Source organism: Rhipicephalus microplus, chromosome 3 (genome assembly GCF_043290135.1).
Source record: "Rhipicephalus microplus isolate Deutch F79 chromosome 3, USDA_Rmic, whole genome shotgun sequence".
In the NCBI taxonomy this organism is placed as follows: domain Eukaryota; kingdom Metazoa; phylum Arthropoda; class Arachnida; order Ixodida; family Ixodidae; genus Rhipicephalus; species Rhipicephalus microplus.
In genome coordinates, this window is record NC_134702.1 from 97,453,542 (window position 1) to 97,476,363 (window position 22,822).

A 22,822-nucleotide genomic window follows, 5' to 3' on the forward strand; every position below is an offset into this window, starting at 1 on the left:
GGCAAAATTTCAGCTGAATTGTCTCTACTGCCGCAGCAGAAATTCGCAGGGTCTCTTAATTGTTCCTTCACTGTAGTACGACTCGAAGCTTAAAACAACCGTCAAGCTGTTCACTGCAGTAGCGTGTTGTAACTGCCCCTTTTTCTTTTGAAAGATAAGTAAGCGTTGAATTGAATGTATTGATCCTGTCTCGCCATCCTTCGAAATTTTTCTACTAATAATGTGGTTTTCTGCCTCCGTGATAACACCATCTTTGACCAAGCTACGATGTCTTATCATAACGTCACTAATCCTGGCGATGTGGGACGCCATCAAGTGATCTTTTTTTTTTTTCTTGTACCCGATGCCGCGGGACACCGACGGTCGAATTTCGCTTTTGATTGGGCATCTAAGTCGTTCGCCTTAATAAAGAAAACGCTTCACGTTACCAGTTCGCACTGAGGATCTGCGGATTCTTCTGTGAGTGTGAATGCTGACTAAGCGAGTCGCATCCGAAAGCCGTTGTAAAAGCGTTGCAAGCATGAACAACAGCAGAGATGAATAAGTAGCTCAGAGAAGAAGAAAGCGAGGAATATTGATTGATACGTGGGGTTTAACGTCCCAAAACCACAATATGATTATAACAGGCGCTGTAGTGGAAGGCTCCGGAAATTTCGACCACCTGGGGTTCTTTAACGAAGCGAGGAAGAAAGAAAGCGAGAAAGCATTGCTACTGCAACCGTGCGTGTGGGCACGTGGATCGTTTGACATAAATAACCCTCTCGCGACAACGGCAGGGGAAAGAAAAAGAGTGCGGTCACCACGCTTTCTGCGGCTTCCTTCCGCTTTGGCTATTTTATGTACCTTCTGCCGTGTAGCTGCCGCCCCCATCCTTCACATATATACGACCTGTTGCGACATTGCCGCGACACCAGCACAGCATCTGCGTCCTTTTCTCCCGTCTTTCCTTCCCCTGCACTGACTCGTGGTGGCGATGTTCGTCGCTTCTTCGGTTCGGTTGTCAGCGCTCTCGTGTAGTGGGCGGGTCGGTTTTTTGACTCTCGTAAAAGGAGGCTTGACCGGTTGTTGTCGGGGAGACTGGACGGCCGTGAGGCATTCGGCACCATATACTATTGCGGCAATACCATCACTGTCGTTGTCGTCTCCTGCTACTGCTGCTGTTCGCAGTAGAACCATGCTTTTACGCGCAAACCTTCAATTCACTCTCTCTCTCTCTCTCTCTCTCTCTCTCTCTCCTGTCTTCTATGTAGCGTTCACCAGAGAAGAAGAGAGGAAGGAAGAACGGATATTGATTCGACCTTTCCGGTTCGCTGCATCTTGGCTTTATCTGTCCTGTCGGCCGTTCGGCCTTGTTCGAGTGCGTTCTTTCATCTGTGCCGCTTTCTATTTTCTTTCTTCGTCAGCGTTTTCTTTTCGTTCGATATTTCACGAAATGTATGTCGTCGAGGGTGCTTTTTATTTTATTTTTTTCTTTAGTCATTTCTTTTATCTCGCGTTTTCTTCATGACCGGACATTCAGACGCGTCAGTGGTGCGTTAAAAGAAAATAAAAACAAAATACGGCGTGACAATAATAATGTTCTGTTGTTCAGGCTGTCTTTGTCGTGTCCGCGTGTTCTCATTCTTGAACGTTGTGAGGTGTTATCGTAGGGCGAATCGCAGAGCAGCGAGCTTTTTATTCGCTTGCGTTGTTCGGTAACAGTGCGTTGGTTAGGGTGGTGTAACGCAAGGGGTCGTTTTCTCAGAATCCTGGCCGGCCAATCTGTTTGTGCGTGGTTCCCGAGGAGACCGCCTGCCGATAATTGGGTTCCCCGGTGTACGGGTTTCGATGCCGTGCGCGGACACCTCACAACTTTTTGTTTTTTTGCGACAAAATTTTGCTAGCGAGCTTTCATTAAAATTATACAGACTGCTCTTCAAAGAATATACGGGTTTTTCTACAAATCACCATGAAGAGACTGCCCACCGAGCCTCATTTGAAGATATCTTCTTGTGAACGCCTATTCAGTTAATCAGAAGAAGTTATTGGCTATTACTGAACTGTGTACACAGTTCACGTTTCGTTTGTGTGGTGTTTCAAAAAACATTTTTTAAATATTAAACGTGAGCATCTTACTAATTTTCGAAGTTTCTGAATTGGTCAAACCTATGACGGGCACGCTTCTCACCTTACTTAGTGACTGTTTTCGTTAATGTCATTTATCATTCGTAGATATTCGTTGTATTTTCCGGGTTTTTTTTTAGTACTTTCTGTGGCTCTCCCCCTTCTAAACCTTTATAATTGGCAATAGTGATGGAAAAATAACGATACACGTATTTTTCGTGGCGTCAGTTCACTTTAACATGAACAATCCGCCTCCGAATGCTTAAATATGTTGAGTGAATATATATGCGAATTGAAGTAGGTCGTTTTAATTCAACTGGGGAATACGTCGACGTTTTATGTGGCGCGCTGTTATCAAGCGCGCCGTTGAAAAAGAGGAATCGAAAATCATTTCCAATCCGTGCTCGGTGCCCTAGCTTCCGGTATTTTCACTTGGCGTCGGCTTCCCCGAAAGCAGTTTGAGGAGCTCGACCTTCCGTGACCCAGTTTTTCTAAGCTGTTCCAAGAGACGGGGGGGGGGGGGGGGGGTTAAGACTTTGCTGTCTTAGAAGATTTGAAGGGCCCTTGGGAACACGCATCCGTGGTTCAAGAATAGTAAAACACACTCGCACGCACGCACGCACACACACACACGCACACACACACACGCACACACACACACACACACACACACAAAGTTAAATGAGTACGTTCACAAGAAGCAACGCTTGAACATTTCAATAATGAACGTTTTTAAAAATGTTTCTAGCTTGATTTCCTTGAATGAGGGGCGTTGAACACTGTGTACTTAATTGTCTGATATAACGAACTAAACGTACGTTTCTTGCATATGTCAGCATATAATGAGTTCATGCTCATCGCTAATAGCCGATATTACTAAAGTAATGTGGTGCCAGCTGTGCTATACGACGTCTGTTTCAATAACCCTCTTTTTTTTCCCCCCGAAGACCAACATTTTTTTCTGATTCAGCAGTTTTCAAGTTTGAGGTTAGTTTAGTCTGCATCTAGGCCTCACTTTTTTTCTTTTATAGCATGTATACCCGTCTCGCTTCTTATATAAATTTGGGTGTCGTTCCCCAGGATTCGCCCGTTAGCTACAAGCGTCACTGGTGCCAATTCATTATTAGAGTGGCCGCCACGTTGTAAGCAGTTATGAGAACTCACGTTGGAGCCGTGGGAATTAATTATAACGTCCACGCCCACTTAGCCGATGTAAAAATGGCTGTTCGATTCTGAGAAGCGATAATCGGTCAATCCGCACCTGGTCCGGACAAATCACGGACGTTGCTCCAAAGGCAAACAGCGCAAGCTTGCAGAAACGACGTAATGCATCCGTATTAATCGACACTCAAGGGCAACTTTTTGCGGTAAACACTGACTTACGTACTACATGCACAGACAGCTTCTGTATACAAGGGAGCGGAGCTATCGGTAGACCGAAGGATCATATATGTGGTTTTGGTGATATATCGTATACGTGGGTGTCATCTGTGCCATTACACGAGCATACCTGTCCCACTGCAAGGGATGTACACACTTCCCGAAGAGTTTGCGCGCTCCTGCAAACACTGAGCTCGGTGTTGTATATACTGTAAAGTGTATATACCTGTTCCCAGATGGTGTTCTTCGTGTGTGCATATATATGACTGCGTATAGACAAACTGGCCAACGCTCTTTGAAAGCATTCGCGAGACAGCTTGCTAATACTGAGACTCTTTTTGTGTCGCCTTCGTTTTACTTTCTATTGTTCTTGTTGGTCTTATTGTTTTCGTTTTTAGCAATTAACGCTTCAGCCGTCTAACCACATCTTCGTGAAAACCTCTGCGTATACATGTTAGCCAAATATTCTGCATTGCCTCAGTGTCAGAGGTGGGCGGGTATGCTGTGCATGTGTTAGCCTACACTCCCCCTTTAGGTCATTTATTTATTTATCTATTTATTTACTTATTCATTTATTTGTTTGCTGGCAGTCCCGTTTACCGTTCTGTTTCCGTAGCCATGTGATATACACCACTTCTCAGACGGCACCTCCCTTTCGCTGCAGCCCAGTTTGCGAATGACTCCACTCCAAGTGGTGTATATTGGTATATACATTCAGCCCGTCCTCTCACGTGTACATGTATATAGTATACAACGATGCCTTATACATCGCCCTCTCTTCTTCTTCTTCCTCTGCAGCCAAGGTGTGCCGCTTCCTGGTGACCAACAAGCGTCACGGTGAGGCGCCCTTCGAGGTTCGCATCACCGACGAGGCAACGGGCAAGGCCGAGCTGTTCGCCAAGAAGGAGCTCAACTGCGAGAAGCACCGAAACTACAAGTTTGACATCGCCGCCGTCGGATGCAACGGGCTCGTCTCCGAAAAGTGAGTCTTATATATCCCCGTTTGTGGTAATAATAGCTGTCTTGGTTTCACGTCCTATATTCACGATATGGGGCCATATAGTATACGTGGCATTCGGATCGGCAGTCCACCATGATAATTACTAGGCCAGCGCGACGTTTGGCCACGAAATGACTATCAGTAAAATAAACTATGATCACGTCTGAACGATGTTCTATCGACATATTACTGCCGTACACTGTTTATCTTGAAGCAGAATCGTGAGTTGGGAGAGTTGGTGGATGTTCATCGTGGAATATTTTGCATCCCCACGGGTTAGATAGGGATACGGATACGTAGTGCTGTGTCCCTTCTCTGTCCGTATCTAACCCGTTGCGCTGTAAAATACTCCACGATGAACTGTTTATTTTCTTAAAAAGGGCACACACCTTCTCTTTCGGGGTGTGCCAACTTTTGACCAACGTTCACCAACTGTCGACTAAATATTACGCATACTACATGCCTTTTCGCGGTATGCTCAGCGACAAGAACGAACGGACGCACGATTTGCATATGTCTCTTGCTGAGCAAGCAGTCGGCTCTCTTCGAACAATGCCTTTTGAGCGAGCGAGGTACTCACACATGTACACTGTGCATTTGCTGTAGTATTCATAGTCTGTATCTCAGGTATTAACTCAAGTATCCGTGTTGTCGCCACTAGGAAGAGTGGCTCTCGAACTTAGCTCTTTTGCCGCCGGAAGAAGTGATAACCGCTTGCTACGCGGGCACACTTTCTCTTTCATAGGCTATACTGTTGCTGGCGCTTCCTTCAAGTGTTCTGTTTTAGCATGTTAAAGACGCTGATAGGGGCGGCGCCAGCGGGGGGTACACGGCTCCTGGAGCCCCCCCCCCCCCCCCCCCTCCCCAAATTTTCGCTTGCCCCCGCCCTTATGCTCTCCTCCCAAAATCAAACATAGTTGAAAAATCGTATAGTTAGCATGCCCCCCCCCCCCCCCCCCCCTGAACGAACTCGCTTATCGTCGGTGCTCTCCTTCACAGCTCCAGTGAAAAAAATCCTGGCGCCAAAGACAGTGCTGCTTGCGATCATTGCAGCAGCGATGAAACGATAGAGCACGTTCTCTGTTACTGCTCTCGTTACAGCGTGCACAGACAACTGCTAGCTGCTGCGTTAGCCCACCTTGACGACAGGCCCCTGTCAGAATAGTCAGTGCTCGAATGCTGACATAGTCTGCCTTCGCACGGAAAATAATTCAAGGCCTTATTGAACTTTTTGCGTGGTAGTGGCCAATTGAATAAGCTATAGCACCTCCGCTCTGTCTCTTTTTCTTTTTCCGCGTGTTTACTTTTTTATTCAATTTATTTCTCTTCTCTATTCCCCCTTTCCTTAATGCAGGGTAGCAAACCAGGTGCCCCGATTTCTGGTGGACCTCCCTGCTTTTCTGTCATTTGAGCCGATGCTAGCCATCACCGACGCGTTCGCATACTTTTGCCGCCGTCTGCGACCGGCTGGTTCGATCACGTGGTTTGATCTAGCGCAGCCAAAGCCGTGAAGCGGAAACTGGATCCGCTTTCGCGCGGCGGGAAAATTTGCACATCGGCCGCACGGCGGCACCCTTAACCCCACCAACAAGCATCCTGCCGAGTGACCCGCTGTGCAAAGCGCGTACGTGCATGGAAGGGGTGTGGAAGCCGCTCTGATTGGCATGCTCAGAAAACGCTTCGTGGTTTACTGCGAAAAATGGCGCCGAGACGCATTCCTCTGGCGCCCCGACAATTCTGCTGCGTGGCAGCTTTAGAGGCTCGTCTGTTGCCGCTGCCAGCGTGCCGCGCGTGTTTTGCCGCTAGTGTGCTCCCCGGCTGTGCCCATTAGTGGATTATTTGCATATTGTGCTCACCGAGTTGCGATTCTGTAGTTGACCTGTGCGCATTGCATGCCCTCATTGCAGCGTGACTGTGCACCTGACAGTAGATGACGTCAACGAGTTTGCGCCTCGATGGGAGGAAGAGTCCTACCAGGGCAGCGTGGACGAGGGCCGGCCACCGCACGAGCGCGTGCTTCGTGTGCGCGCTCTCGACGCGGACTGCACGCCCAAGAACAGCGAGATCTGCAAGTACGACATCTTGGACTCGCACGTGCCCTTCTCCATCGATTCTGAAGGTGAGTACTCCACCCACTCGTGCCGGTGTGGCTGTATTTTAGTGGTAGCAATGCAAAACAGGACGGCAAAGTGAGATGTGCATTTGTGATTAAAGTTTAGCATTTTTAAAAGAAACTGAGACGGCAGGCTGTACTGTTTGCTGTCAGTAAATGTCCAGCTTGCAGTTTTTCTAAATGTTGCAGGTTTGCTTTCATTGAGCACCCTTGTCTTTTTCTCTCTCTACATTTGAATAGCATCTTTTTTCAACGTTTCTAGCAAAAGCCTGAGTTGAAATGATGATAAAGTTGCGTGCGGTCACTGACGGAGTCGTAATGATCCGGTGACAGCACCGGATGTCTGTCGCCGGGACGACGCAACTAACGCAACTTCAAGACAGAAAAATGTTTTATGTGCCGTTGCTATGGCGACCAACGTGGTCGCCGGCATTGCCGGCGTTCGCAGCTCGTCGGCTCTGTTCGCGCGCGGAAAATGCGGTATGTGCTCCCAGCTCTAGTTACTAACATGACATAGCTGCTTTTCCTGACTAGAAAGTTCATATTTCTTGGGAAGCGTTCGTGGCTATGGCAACGCATTTTTCTCTTGAAGTTGCGTCGTCCCGCTGATAGGTATCCGTTGCGAAAGGGTGGGCGGGGGGGGGGGGGGGGGGGGGTAGAGTGATTTTAAGTGAAAAAGAAGAGAAAAGTGAACCTTGTAACTGTCTCTCAAGAGGAGGACAGCTCAACAGTAGCTCACGAGGAATGGGGGTAGAGAAGGGATTAAAAGGATAGGATTAAAAGGTAAAAGGACAGAGAGGAAGGAGAGAGCGAGGCGCAGGGACAGCGAACGACGGAAGTGAGGAGAAGACAGGAAATATGGACACGGTGGCAGGAATCCGAGGAAGGGGCACCTTTGGCGACAGCTCTCGTCGGCGTCAGGAGATAGCGTAGGGCAAATCCACTAGGCCAGAGCTACACTGTCGTCTAAGATCGGCGTCAGGAGATGGCGTAGGGCCATCCCAGTCGGCCAGAGCTACGCTGACGTCAGAGGTCGTGACGGCACAAGCGGTCGGCACGAAATCCAGCGAGCGAGTGTATCCGTTGTGGTCAGTGGACCGATATGTGCACAGCTTTATCACTTTATCTGGTCGATCGCGTCTCGCGAGTGCCTTGACCTAATAGGATTAAGGTTAGCGTGGGTAGGTTACCGTGGTTTCAGATTAGAGTTTGCACTGTTGGATTGATTGATGACTCAAACTGCAGGCTGGAATTAGCGCAACTGAGAAAATTTTGAGGCTGGTTGGGCATTTCGGCGCAGCTCGGCGCAAAAATGGGGAATTGTATCAGATTGGTGCAATTGGTACAGCTTTTGCACCCCTGCCGAGCGTGAGCCGCTGTTACTTTATCTGGTAGAACGCGCCGTTTGAGCGAGCCGAGATGTTGTGCCCTAAATCGTAAAGAAAAAAAGGAGGAGGTGAAGGGGAGGCGTAGTGGGGCTCGAAAATTTATTGGCCTTGTTCTAACCCGTGCGAAATGCTGCTTAAACCACCTTCGTCGGAATACAGTGGTGTCCTGCGGAAAAGCGTATTATGATTTGGAAGGGGTTGTTAGCATTGCTCACGGGACTGCAAATTATGTTCAATTACTCATGCCTGTATACTACCGCATAATTGTGAACACTAGTATGATCGCTGACGTCTGAAAAACTTACTGGCAATCATGTGGAGCAGTGTATGACACTTCTGCCGCCGTAAATAGAGAAAACAAAGAGATACTGCGCAGGTTTTTTTTTTTTTTTTGCCACCCCTACTCAGTGTCACGAATCGCTTGAGTTTCAGTAGGGTAGCCAACAGAGCCAAGCTGTTGGGTAGCCAACAGAGGGTAGCCAACAGAGCCATCAGTAGGGTAGCCAACAGAGCCCTGTCTTTGCTCTCTATTTCTATCTTTCCTTCCCCTTGAATTTTAAGGTCACCATCTTGACTGACCAACATTTTGATTCACTGATTCTGTCAACGGATTCGACAAACGCAGCAAGTGCTAATATGAAGTTTATCATTGTTTGCTCAGTGAGGTAGATTGGAATAATAGTTTTATTGAAACAGCATTGCTCATGTTAACTTTGCATGATTTAGGTGATGTTTAATGGCTTGAACATACTTTATTTTCTAAATGTAAGCCTTATTTGCTCCAAGTTTGGTCATTCGTGATAAAAAAATAGTTGTTTTATTTCCCATAACCTGCTCCAAATTCACATTTTAGGGCTCCAAAAGTATGATTCTTCTGCTCGAAAAATTGCTCCTAATTTTATGGTTGTTGTACCCCTGCGTAGATGAAAATCACATGAGTCATTTTTGCATGCTTCGTTATCACAGTGTAATCATGAAACTCGTACAAGCCCTAAGACATCGCATGTCTTTTTTTCCTTCCACTTGTTCAGTGATCTCAGCTTCTTCATCATCATGTTACCAGACCAGACAAACTTTTTTGAAACTTTTGGCAACATAAAAAGAAACAATTGAAAGTGGCTTTTCTTTCTTTATTAATTTATTTAATTAGTTTTGAACCTTCCAGAAGAGATGTGGGCACGATGTGTACGATAATGCGCAAACCTGCATAAGTGATATAGAGTGGACAAATGAAGTTGTCGGATGGAAGACATTAACAGTTGGATATTGCTAGAAGGGATAGGCTTTTTTCCAGCAGTTTACATTAATTCATTTTATGGTGATGATCCAGCTTAGCAAGCATACTTGTTTCTCATTTTGTGTATTCAGGCATCATCTGGACCACGGAGCCCTTGGACTGGGAGGCAAGCAGCAACCACATCTTCCAGGTGGTTGCCTTTGATTGTAGCATGAAGCAGAGCCACCCAGTTACTGTCACCATCAAAGTCAACAGGGTGTGCAAGGTCGGATGGAAAGGTGGGTCTTTCGTTGTACTAATTACAGCATTTAAAAATCACTTTGGAAGTTGTCAGGCTTTAAATAGAGGGTTTACAAAGTGCAAATCACTGACTAAAGTTGGTATAGAAACGTCATTGCAACTGAATTTCTGTTTCAGTTGTTACGTTTTGCAGATATTACCATAAAATTCCGAGCAAGCAGCCCTACCGGAGCAAGTGCATCCATCCATTTTTTATGTGCCCCAAGGAGTGAGCAAGCGGCCCTCTCTTCTCTCCCGTCATTTTCAGTGTGTCGTACTGTTGCCATTCACCCGACGTGGGCCGAAAAAAAAATGCAATGAGTGCATGCGTATTCAATTAAGCATTTCATTATTAATGCAAATGTACATTCTTCATTTATAGCAGCACTTGCACTGCCGTCTTGAATTTTGGTCCGCGACCGAGCAAGGGACTCTTTTCAAAATCTCGTCAGATTATGTTTCATTGTAGAGAGGGCGCTTGCTCAAGATATTACGGCAACTCAGAAACACAATCGAACTAGCACAAGCTGTGAAACAGGACGTTCCTACGTTAATTAGAGAGTTTTAGTTTACTGCACGCAAGGTGCTACATGCACAACGGCTTGCGCACTACGTACGTTACAGCTGAGGCTGCAGTATTAGTTTAGCGTGCGCGAAAACGGACACATGGACTGCGCCTAAGCATCAACACCTTCGTCTTGGAGTGGTACTTGGCACCACCTAGTGACTAGGCAATAAACTACAAAAGCCAACCATAGTTGGCACGAGTCAAGACACAAGACATGAAAACTGAGGATATTCGGGGCGTTGAAAGGCATCCCCGGTAGATCCTGTATTTTAACAGCAATAACTGTCCAATGCACGGGGGCCAAGAGCTCCAAATCAAGGGAAATCGTAAAATGCATGCGGGATTTACTCACAGCCATGACCGCACTGCTGCTTGGGCTACTGTTGGTCGTGGCCATCTTGAATTTCATGCTCTCACCAGGTGGAGATCTCGCGAGAGCCACTGCTAAGATGCCCAACGGCTGTAGCGTGCGCAACGTAGCGCCGTGATCTAGTGTACACATCTGTCACGTGTGCAAATGCACGCATCTCTTTTATGTACAGCGCATGTGCAGCCGTGCTCCCTCTCTGGCGATGCGTGCGCTAGGCCGTTGCCTGCACTAAACTAAACCTCTCTATTGAACGCAGCCACAGTAACACACTCGTGTAGTGACCCCTTGAGCTTTACTGTTTGCAACTTGCAGGCATGGAGGAACATGTGGAGTACACTCCGGGATCTGGTCGGAGGGCCCTGTTCCCTGATGCGCAGCTGGAGCTGTGTGAAGGAGCCTGCGAACCTGAACAGCTGTCGGCTCGTCTGACCCTTGCTACACGTCACGTGGGCAAGGGGTGTGACCGGGACACCTACTCGGTCGACTCTCAGAGAAAACTTTGTGGTCAGTGAATCGCCACGTTTACTACTTTTTGCTTGTCACTTTTGGGTTATTTTGCAGTTTTGTTTGAATTATCGTGCTGCTGTGCAGGATGTGATCGTTGTATCGTTAGTATCTTGACAATTTGATTCTTATCAGCACTCCTGTAAGACTGCAGCACTGTGTAATCAAATTGTACAGTCACCTTGGTCTGATTCAGAATGCTCGATGATGTCGTATAGCTAGACGTAAATTGTCCGAGCTTCACGATGTTCTTAGAATTGAATTCGATTCCGGATATTCCAAATCTGCAGTTTTGTAATTTCATTAGCTTATTTGGGCTGTCACTTTGTGATGAAGATCACAAGAGCGCAGTGGTAAGAAAGCAACTGGCTTTGTCTGAGAGGACACAGACTTGCCTGACAATAAAACAAAAGAACAAGCTTTCATTTAGATTACTGGCACAAACTATTGGGCCTTAGTAAAGTTCTTTTATCTATTCATACATCCATTCATTCATTTGCTTAGTTCTCCATGACCTGTCTGTCACATCTGCGTCCATCGCAGTCATCTGGCATTGAGGCAGCGTTGCTAATCGGTACACAAACTTTTTTTTGCAAGAATTGTCACTACGTATTCCTGTTCTTTGCATAGAATCTGTTAATTCGACAGAACATTTTTGGGGAGCGTACTCAATAGATTCTCTATTCAAGGACTCTGTCAAGCTGTGCCCTATAACAGTGCCCTATAAAAAACACAGTGCCCAATGAAAAAGACGGGGTTGGTAATATTTATATTTAAATCTGTGATCTGTCCTCATTCTGTATTTCTGAAGTTGAGATCTGACCATGTGATGCATTTGTAAACACCCATTTTTTGATGTTTCTATTGGCATATAAAGGGTGCCAATGTAAACTGAAGCACACAATATACATTCAAAAAGCAACTACTAAAAATTCAACTTGCGTAAAGTCAAGTTTGAATGACTTGCTGATGGCACATTAAGTATATGTCATGTTCAGAAAAGTCTGACTTGATATATTTTAATTTTATAGTCTTAAAGTAAAAATGAAATGTTCTCTTTTAGAATGGCCTACCACATATCTGTTATAATGCTTGTAAACATTTCTCTGTGTGTTAATGCAGGTGCCAGCTCGGACAGTGTAGACCTGCTGCCAAGCCCCGGCGTTGGAGCGGAGTGGACGCAGGGGCTGCCAACAGACGAGGGTCGTGAGAGTGACCAGATCTACGAGTTTGACGGCGCCACCAATGCCGTCGTCATCCCAGAGTCCACCGTGTCGCACAACCTGACCAACGTCTTCACGGTGGGCTTCTGGATGCGCCACCGTGCGCCCACTTCCCACAATGCCAGTCATCTCAAGGAGCATGTGCTATGCAACTCCGATGACCACCGTACGTGTTGTTGAATTTGCTGGGCTGCTTTTCCACTCGATGATTCTGAGTTCACCGATTACAAGTGTTATCTTTGGCCGGTGATCACTTTTACTAAGTTGGCTCTGCTACCACACAGTCACTCCTTCAAAAGGCAGGCCCTCTTCACAAAAGTTGTAGTCAATGCTGTGTTAAGGCTATATTGAATGAAGCTTATCGTAACGAAACTGTGTGCCTGTCACAAAGTGCATACTATGCATTCCTAGGCTTATGAAAGGGCTGTCAACTACGTTGAAATTCAAAACGACATGTGTATCAATGGCACATAAACTCGACAGTTTAACTTTACAATGAGCATACTCACTGCGGTTGTCACTTATGTGTTCTTCTGATGAATGGGCAAGGTTATGCCGGTTAAATAGCTCTGTTTTGACCACTCATTCTTTCCACTGGGGGCCATCATTACCCTGCAACAATTTTGAACACCGGTAAATTGAATCACTTGCTGTAAAAGACACTTGTAACATTTCCTTGGAAATCCCATGCAAAAATATTGCAGTACACTACGGTGTCCACAGAACTTATTGCAGGGGGTCGCATCTGCGAAGGGAGGGGCGCATTCAGTACTAGCGGCCTTTCTTTCACTGCCGTGAAATGACCAGCAAGAGTAGTCAATGGGGATTTTTGAATAGGTGACCCAAAAGTTTGGGGCCCCAAGGAAATAGCGTAGAGGCCACTGCTCATTTGTGAAACTCAAACCGCATTTGGATTTTGCGTTGGGGACGCTATTTCTCGAATTTACCGGGAGCCCCAAAGCCTGCCCCAAAAGCTTTGCATCAGACGAACGTCACAGCACACACTGAAGTGACGGCTCTCGGCCAAGACTAGAGTGACCGAAAATTGGGTGTCTAAAGTGCCAAACTTTTAGGGCCCCTATTCGAAAACTCCTTAGTGGTGCGCAACATGCATTATTGGCTGGCAGTCCTGAAGGCTGCGACCTGAGTGTGCTAATAAGCTATATAGATTATTCCTACAGCACAGTAAAGTATTATCTAAAGTTCGAGGGAGGGTTAGCCACCCCCCACCCCCCTTGCACTCCCCTTTTAAGCCTATGGCAGGGCACATGCAAGTAGCGAATTTCCATCCACCTGCACATCCAAAATATCTTGCTGGACCCCTGTAACTACGCCTTTTCTAAGTGACTTAAGCCACTTGCAACATTAAAAGTATTCATGCCCGCTAAACGGTACCATCTTAGCAGATCTTGTCATGCGGGTTACCGATACTGAAGGACAAAGCAAGATAGATACAGAAATTAGCAAGTTTGCCCCAAATACGTGGCGTGAATTTTCTTTGCCCCCCATACTGAAAAATTTGTACGCATGTGTGAATATTTGTGTGCTTCGAATAATCAAACAAATATTACAGTATTTGAATCCATTTTGAAGTGAACTTGAGGTGGTATAAATTTGGAAGTGTTCAAAATGAACAACTAGACTATGAACTGCTTGTAACTGCTTGCAAAGGTAGTTTCGCTGCAGTGGAGAAATGCTATACCATGATTACACCTACCCAAGGGAAAGCTGCACTGCCACGAAACCCCACCTCAAGCAATGAACAATAAACATATTATATTGTACATTAAATTATCATTTTTGAAAGTGTGAAAGCTTGTTATACCTTTCCATATGCTCTAAGCATACTAGTAAATTTTAAGATGTTGTGTTTCCAAATCCTGCTACATACTATTGAGGGTTGTTCGGGCTTCCCTTTGATCAAAAAAGAACCATCTTTGCACATGCCTTGTTTCAAATCGAAATGATGTGCAAGTTAGCTAGGTCATGACAAACATGCTCATTTTTTTACAATATGTTATACAACCTATTCGATTTAAATTCAAAATTAAAACAAATCACTCTTCTCTGTTAGCCTAAAATTTACTATTTGCACATGCCTACAAATCTGCTTTAGTAGGCTTCACTGCAATACAGCTTGTAAAATGCAGAAAAGAATAAATTATTATGAAACGGGCACCGCAAGGTAAGAATGCACACGAAAAAGGGGAACACGGAACACACGCGTCGACTCTCAAGTGAACTTTTATTCACATGTGCAGAACCTAAATAAATATACTTGCACGCGTGGCTTCTCACAGATAGCACGCACACATAAACATATGATAACCAGTCAAAGCAACCAATAAAGATACACAAAAACAAACAGTATCTAGCTCTACCCATTCGAGTAACATTTATGTATTTTGCAAACCTACAGACGGGAAGCTGGTGCATGATTTTTCTTCTTTTTGTATGTGCCAAGCTTCAATAATCTTTCAAATTATAGGCTCTCTGGGTATATATTTCGGTTCTGCGCATGCGAATAAAAGTTCATTTGAGAGTCGGCACTTGTGTGTCGGGTTCCCCTTCTTTGTGTGCATTCGTCATACCTTGTGGTGCCGTTTCAGTAGTATGAATTCATACCAACTTGCCCAGCTGTCAGTCCTTCTAAGAATAGATTAGGTGTCCTTGCTTTAGCATTTCAGTAAGTTGCCCGGTTAGGGGTTCTTTTAGTCAGCCCTGTTTGTGCCGCTGTGAGATGTGAACGTTTCAACACCCTGAAAAAGTTTAAGAGAAAGTTTTCTCTCATAACGTTCAGGAATGAGCCGGCACCACACAGCTCTGTTTCTGCGCAACTGCCGGCTGATCCTGCTGCTGCGACGAGAGCCTACCCAGGAGCAGGCCAACAAGTTCACTCCAGCCGAGTGGCGGTGGAAGACGCCCGAAGTCTGCGACGACCGGTGGCACCACTACGCCGTCTCGGTCAACTTCCCCGAGGTGCGTGTGCCCTTCTGACTAGTCTCGCTCTGTGTTTTTCATTCCGCCGGAACAGGACAGAAACAGAAAGTAACCTAATTATTGGTTGGTTGCAAACATCCCGCGGTGACTCAGGCTATGAGAGATGCCGTTGTAGAGAGCTCCGCAAAATTTAAACCACCTGCGGATAATGAGATGCGAACATTGAGATTGCGTGAATACTCACTACATGAGCACATTCATATGTTAAATCGAAGTCTACGTAACCGCAATGCGATAGTCATCTTTTAAAAGTGCAGAGATGTAGAGTATGCCCAAACAACTGTGCAGGCATCCCTTTACGTTGACGGGCGGCCCTTCAAAGTGACGGCCAACAACCCCGAGATCGTGGATGACTGGCCGCTGCACCAGACCAAGAACATCAACACCACCTTTGTTGTGGGAGCCTGCTGGCAAGGTATGCGGTAGCTTCCTCTGCAACATTGCTGCAGGCGCTGTAATGGTTGATCAGGCAATGTTTTCTGGGCAAAGTGAGGACCATATTTAATGAAACATAGAAACATAGAAACAGATAGCATAGGTAGATCAGCTCTCTAGAGGACCTGCCTGAAAAAACAGAATTATAGCATTAACTCAGCAATTTCTGAAAAGTATGTATGTATGTGAAAAGTGACATACAAGGTCAGTCAGGGTGAAATGGCAAACACTTCTCCAGATGCAGCGGCAGGCATGGAAGCGGGTAATGTAGTTCTAATAAGGCTTGATCGTATACGACGCTGCTTTACTTGAGAGCAATTACAGTGCAAGGAAAGACACGGGACAACGAGACCAACGAAGACGAGAGCTTGCTTCGTTGATCTCTTTGTCCTGTGTCTTTCCTTGTGCTGTGATTTCTCTTGAAATGAAATACCAACTATCCCATACCCAGTTTTCTAGATTGCTTGAGAGACAGGGCTCAGGCCATCGACTTTCACATTGAATAGCTATTGAAGTAATACATGCGCCTGCGGCGCATGCATGTACAGGCAAGGACAACAAAATGGCGTTCCACTTCCGTGGCTACCTGACCGGCCTGTCAGTTCTGAGGGGACGCACAGAGTCCCCTGACGTGCTGTCTTGCCTGCACCGTTGCAAGGAGTGGCTCGACATTCCTCCTGCGGACTCGCAGGCTGCAGGAACGGTAAGCACAGGATGCCATTTTGCTTTTTTTTAAGGGATCCTTGTTATGAGTTAGTGATTTTGGTGGTGGCAGTGGCGCTGTCGTACGCAAGAAACCAGCGCTGACAAGCATACAGAAACGTTACCTTTAAAGCTGCTCCAGTTACATGAGTGTGTGGGCTGCTTTCCAGTAATTGCCGTTCTCTCATTCGTGGGCTTGTCAGCGATCAGCCATTTTGAGTATAGCAATCTGATCTTTTATTGGTCACTTTTCATTTCTCATTTCCATGTTCCATTGTTGCCTGCTTACGAATGCATTATCATCATTGTTGCCTGTAGCAGTAGAAGCATTGTGTCGCTGCGTGTGGATAAAGGTACTATTATCAGCATAGAGGAATGAAAGAAAAAGAATGCAAGAAAGATAGTAGTATGTCAGGCACACATGCACCAATATAAGTTTTGCTTGCCACTATTCTCCTGATAGGAGAAGGGCTCCTAAATGTATTTCGGCTGTGGGGTCCCGATCAGAGAGCCGCTCTCTCGGATCAGAGAGCCGCTCTCTCACACTAGACATGGTTGGGCAAACCAAACATTGTGTACTTTTGTTCAACTACTTTTACAAAGGACGATATCAGTTGCCAGCCAAATCAAGTGCATCACTAATGACCCACTAAACAACCTTATCCAATATTCCAACGGACTGAATCAGCATAACAACAAACACAAGGTAACGCGTAGGCGTACTCACCGTTGTTCGACTTGTCACGAGAGGATCAACAGGACACGACTCGCAGTCGCCATATCCCACTGACCCCCTGTGGACCCCGAAGACCTCCATCCAAATCGTAGCCCCAACACCAAAAAGACTCTGAAATGTTTTCTGTGCGGCGTCCTAGCCTCTTCGCTAATCATAATGATGATGTTGTGGACCTGTGTGAGTCCTGTGCCATTTGTTAAACCTAAATGCCGCCTATCCACAAGACACGTGTGCATCACGAGGCGCAAACTACATTACAAGGGGTGATAACACCTCCAGAAGGCTTGCTTTCTCCTTAGGCTTTCATCCCGTTTTCAAAATAAACAAAAAAACGTAAAAAGAGAGCGCTGCACAATCTCGTAAAAGGAAAACAGCATAGCAGGTTAGGCACGCATACGCCAAGCTTCACTTCCCACATTTACCCAACAAGGGAGGAACTCCTGCGTTTCTTTAGAATGGCTGCAAGATTCCACCCTCTATCAGTTGAATGGTGAATGAAGCAAAAGGACAGATGGAGCAGTCATGAATGATGCATGTGCAACAGTACGACAGCTGCAACGAGAACTGCGGGGATGTTTTTGAAGATAAATCAATTAGCTGCAAAGCGGGGGCCATAACGTGGCTATGGTTCAACTGGAGTAGTAGCTGGCTTTCCCAAGTAACCCTGTTCACCGACAAGGCCACATGGTATTGGCAGGCATAGACAAGCAGCACGGAATGTAGACAGGCGTGCTTTGAAGATGAGATCCGAATAGCTAATTTTTTTTTTTTTTTTTTTTTTGAATATACTGCAGGCCCTTCACGGCCCAAGCAGGAGTGGGTACACAGATACATCGAAATACATACATTGCCAGAGAAAAAAAAAAATTAAAAAATGAACAAACAAAAAAACAAAAAAAAAAAATCATGGTGCAAATTCAATACACTGTATGCGGTTGATGAAAGAGTCAATCGTACTACAACAAACAATGTCGTTGGGTAGGCTGTTCCAGAGGGAGATAGCTGACGGAAAAAGTGAATGTTTGTGAGCGTTTACACGACTTAAAGGTTGGCGTATTGTTTTAGAATGATTTAGTTGGAATGATTGTTTAGGCGGATCTTGCAGATAATGAGAGCGTGATATGTGGAAATGACCATGATATAATTGGTAAAGGAATTTTAATCGTGACATTATTCTGCGTTGAAAAAGTTGTTTTAAGTTTGCCCTTGCGAGTAAATCTGCGGTACTGGACTGCCTCGCGAATTCTGAATATACGAACCTTACTGCCAATTTTTGTATTCGTTCTATTTTACTAATCAGGTACTTTTGATGTGGACTCCAGATGAGATCGGCGTACTCTAAACATGGTCTAATTAGTGTTTTGTAGGCATTTATTTTAATATGTGGTGGTGCATTGCGCAGTTTTCTTCTCAAGAAAGATAACTTCCTTTCCGCTTTCTGACACATGGCCAAGATGTGTGGTTCCCAGTTAAGGTTCGGCGTGAGTGTAATGCCTAGGTAATTTACTTGATTGCATTTTTCGATAATTGAGTTTCCAATCCTATATGTATAGTTAAGGGGGGATTTCTTATTTGTAAAAGAAATGCAATGCGTTTTTGATGTGTTTAGTTTCATGCCCCAAGTATTGCACCAGGAATAAATTGCCTGAAGTGAATTGTTAAGTTTAGTTTGGTCATCTGAATTGCGCACGACTGTGTACACGACACAGTCGTCGGCAAACAGACGCATCTGAATAGGGTTCTCAACGGAAAAGTGGATGTCGTTAATAAACATTAAAAATAGCAGAGGTGCAAGAACCGATCCCTGAGGTACACCAGAATAAACATCAAGTGGTTCTGATAGCTGATTGTCAATTTTAACGCTTTGTTTCCGTTTAGTTAAGAAGTTGTTGATCCAGGATATTATTTTGATATCAATACCAAAAGCCGTTAGTTTTTTGACTAAATCCAGATGTGGGACAACGTCGAACGCCTTAGAAAAGTCTAAAAATATAGCATCTAATTGGACGTTATCGTTGATTGCGTTGGCTATGTCATGAGTTAATTCAGCTAATTGGGTTATAGTTGAGAGGCCTGATCTGAAACCATGCTGTTGTTTGTAGAGAAGTTCGTTTGTTTCTAGGTGAGTTATTATGGCCTTGAAAATTACATGTTCCATTATTTTGCAGCACGAACTCGTAAGTGACACTGGGCGGTAGTTGCTTATTTCTAGTTTGGGGCCTGATTTATGTATAGGAACTACTACAGCATTGCACCAGTCGTCTGGTATCTGTGAAGTTTGAAGAGATAACGTGTATATTTTAAAGAGATACTTAGATGTCCAATTAGCGTATCGGCTTAAAAATGAGTTAGTGATTTGATCGGGGCCCGTAGATTTCTTTTGATCAAGCTTTTGTAATAGAGAAAGTATGCCCTCCTCATTTACGATTAATTCTTCCATGGGTATTTTCACAGTATAAGGAGGTAGTAGCGCATTACTGGTATGTTTCGTGAAAACTGACTGAAAAAACTTGTTCATCTCATTAGCAATGTGTTCGGGATCTTTAATGATTTGTTCCGAATTTTTAATTTGTGAGATTGAGTCTCGTTCATCTGATAAGTATCGCCAGAATTTTTTGGGACAGTGCGCCATAAACGAAGCTAACGTAGTGTTAAAGAAGCGGGTTTTAGCTTCTGACATTTTATGCTTTAATGTCCCGATAAGATCACGTACGTTGTTTTTGGTTCCCTTTTTCTGCCGTCGTTTTATTTTTCTTTTCAGTTGAATTATCTCACGCGTTATCCAAGGGTATTCTCGGTTAATGCGTTTCTTTTTATTCGGAATGAGTGTGTCTTCGCAATATTTAACAGTGCTTTTAAAATGCGCCCAAAGTTCTTTTACGTCTGTAAGCTCAATGAATTCATGAAATTGTGTTTCCAGGAAACGTAGCACAGCAGGGTCATTTGCACGTGCGTAATCTTTAAAGTAAGTAGGTAGTGGCTTTTTGTATTTCTTCGCGCATGAAATAGGGCAGGTTAAGGTAATCGATTTGTGATCGGAAATGCCATTCTCGATGGACGCAGAAGAACCTTCTAATGTACTACTTACAAACGCTAGGTCAAGTAAAGACGATGACGTCGCAGTGATCCGAGTGTTATCAGTTACTAGTTGATTCAATGAAAACGCGAACGCTACGTCCAATAGTAATTCTGAACTAGCAACGTCACGACCATCATGTGAACCATTGTTCCAATTTATTCCGGGAAGATTAAAATCCCCAGTAAGGATAATTTTTGACCTAGAGTTAGTATGCTTTGAAAGATAATCATGAATCACTTCAATGTAGTCAGGTGCCGCATTTGGAGGCCGATATACCCCTCCTACAATTATACTTTTATCATAATATGTTATTTTGCACCAGACGCTTTCGTGGTCGGGAATGCCATCGAGTTCAAAGGATTTGATATTTTTTTTAATTGCTACCGCTACGCCCCCGCCTCTTGACCCTCTATCTTTACGGAGCAGTCTGTATGAGGGAGGGACGACTTCCGAGTCACGTACTCCGGAGTGAAGCCAAGTCTCTGTTATTATTAGAACGTGAGGTTGGTAGGACGAAATTATGTTCTCTAGTTCATCAAACTTGTTTAGCACACTTCTGGCATTGAGGGAAACGATTCTAAGTGTTTTAGTACTGTGCTGTCATTTCGAGTTTTTCTTATTTGTAGAAGTTTTATGCGTAGATGAAGTTGGTCGGTTGTTTCGTGGTGGACCCGCTTTCTTCGGTATATCTGTTCTAGCATTCTTTACTGGGTCCCAAGTATAAACTTTATCATTGACTTTCAGTTTATCGAACGACAGTTTGACTTTTGCTCCTTTGGCCCTTTCGTTTGCCGCAGAGTGCCATAAGTGCGCGCGCATATCCCTTACTCTTTTGGAAAAATCTTCGGAGACGGATAAGGGCGTACCCTTGAGTTTATAACAGCAAGATAAGATTTTGTTTTTTTCACTGTAGTCGAAGAGACGTAGGATGATTGGCCTTCCCTGGCTGGTTCTATGGTTGCCTATTCTATGAATTCTTTCGATGGTCTTTACTTCGATACCGAGTGTTTGTTTCAGAATGTCATCTTTTACTTTCTTTTCCAGTAAGATAGCATCTTCGTCAGACTCTTCCGTTACACCATAGATAATCAAGTTATTACGTCGGCTTCTGTTTTCTAAATCATCCAGTTTAAGTGCAAGACTTCCAATTTCACCTTTCATGGTGGCGTGCTTACTTTCATACTCGGCCAATTTTTCTTCGCAGTGTTTAAGTCGTTCCATATCATTTTCGATTTTAGTGAGCCTGGTTTCCATATTATCCACAGTTCGTTCAACCTTTTTCAAATTAGCCACTACTTCCTTTAACGTTTTATTTGTTTTAGTTTGTTCTTTGAGTATTTGTTTTAAAATGTCATTGTTGGGACGGGTGTCCGATTCCGAATCAGAATTCGGACCGGGATTTAGCTCAACATCACCCGATGTTAGTAACAGCAGCTTACACACATCATAGCAATCAGCAATCAGGGCAACAAGAAAGCGTGGACTTGGCAGCACCATCAGGGTTACATCATCGTCTATTAATGAGGTTACCGAGTAATTGTTACTAACCTGCACAACGAAAAGAGCAGGAATAAGCATCGGTCCCTGGTCGGTGCCACCAAGTCCACTGAAGTGTCTCGTGTCATGAGCCAGGCTTTTATACTGTTGGGCGCCTGCTTGCGTCGACGAGATCTCGTCCGTGGCGTGGTAGCTGCGCTGTAGAGGTGCGTAGAAGATCGCAGGCGCTTGCGCAGATTCGTTCCCTGTTGTTGTGTCATCGGTGATTACCGGCGTAGTTCCATTTGTGTGCAGATGCGTGACCAGCCCGGTAGAGAGGCCTTTAGGCCATAGCGCAATCTGCACAACGAAAAGAGCAGGAATAAGCATCGGTCCCTGGTCGGTGCCACCAAGTCCACTGAAGTGTCTCGTGTCATGAGCCAGGCTTTTATACTGTTGGGCGCCTGCTTGCGTCGACGAGATCTCGTCCGTGGCGTGGTAGCTGCGCTGTAGAGGTGCGTAGAAGATCGCAGGCGCTTGCGCAGATTCGTTCCCTGTTGTTGTGTCATCGGTGATTACCGGCGTAGTTCCATTTGTGTGCAGATGCGTGACCAGCCCGGTAGAGAGGCCTTTAGGCCATAGCGCAATCTGCACAACGAAAAGAGCAGGAATAAGCATCGGTCCCTGGTCGGTGCCACCAAGTCCACTTATGAGACAGTCGTAGTGTGAAGAGTGTGGGGTCTAGCAGGAAGCGCAGCTCTCAGAGCGCTCGAAGACAGTCACGCCGTCGTGCAAAGACGTGTACATTTATTCCTTGCTGTTACAACGACGATATTGCCAGCCGGACCTGATACGTCACTAGTGACACGCTAAACAACCTTATATACAATTTGTCAGTATAACACGCAAACAACATAACAATGTACCGTGAATGCGGCATTGCCAGCAATAGACTGATTACGAGGGATCCACAGGACGCGACCCGCGGTGTCCCCCATGGGCCCACCGCAGGAGATGACCGTTGACACTCTCTGCTAATCTCCAGTCTCACTACTATTTCCTGTATGCCGGCCCAGCTTCTCCGCCGTCATCTGTCCCTAATTCATGCAAACACAGCGCCACCTACCAATCAGCGGCTGTTAATCTTAAATAAAGCTAATCCACAAGACGTGCGTGTGCCTCATGGTGCATGTGACTGTACAGGGGGTGATAGCGCCCCCACAAGAGCG

At 45.3% G+C, this 22,822-nt stretch overlaps 1 protein-coding gene across 1 annotated transcript in view; it reads left to right on the top strand.

Moving 5' to 3' along the window:
- The window catches only part of Cals (calsyntenin 1), a 276,874-nt gene that overhangs the window by 238,681 nt on the left and 15,371 nt on the right, over nt 1-22,822 (top strand). The window contains exons 3-10 of the mRNA XM_037423274.2: nt 4,282-4,465; nt 6,391-6,602; nt 9,353-9,499; nt 10,751-10,942; nt 12,065-12,331; nt 14,966-15,144; nt 15,454-15,580; nt 16,149-16,303. Of these exons, the coding sequence (XP_037279171.2) occupies nt 4,282-4,465; nt 6,391-6,602; nt 9,353-9,499; nt 10,751-10,942; nt 12,065-12,331; nt 14,966-15,144; nt 15,454-15,580; nt 16,149-16,303 (1,463 nt within the window). The remainder of the gene's footprint in view (nt 1-4,281; nt 4,466-6,390; nt 6,603-9,352; nt 9,500-10,750; nt 10,943-12,064; nt 12,332-14,965; nt 15,145-15,453; nt 15,581-16,148; nt 16,304-22,822) is intronic.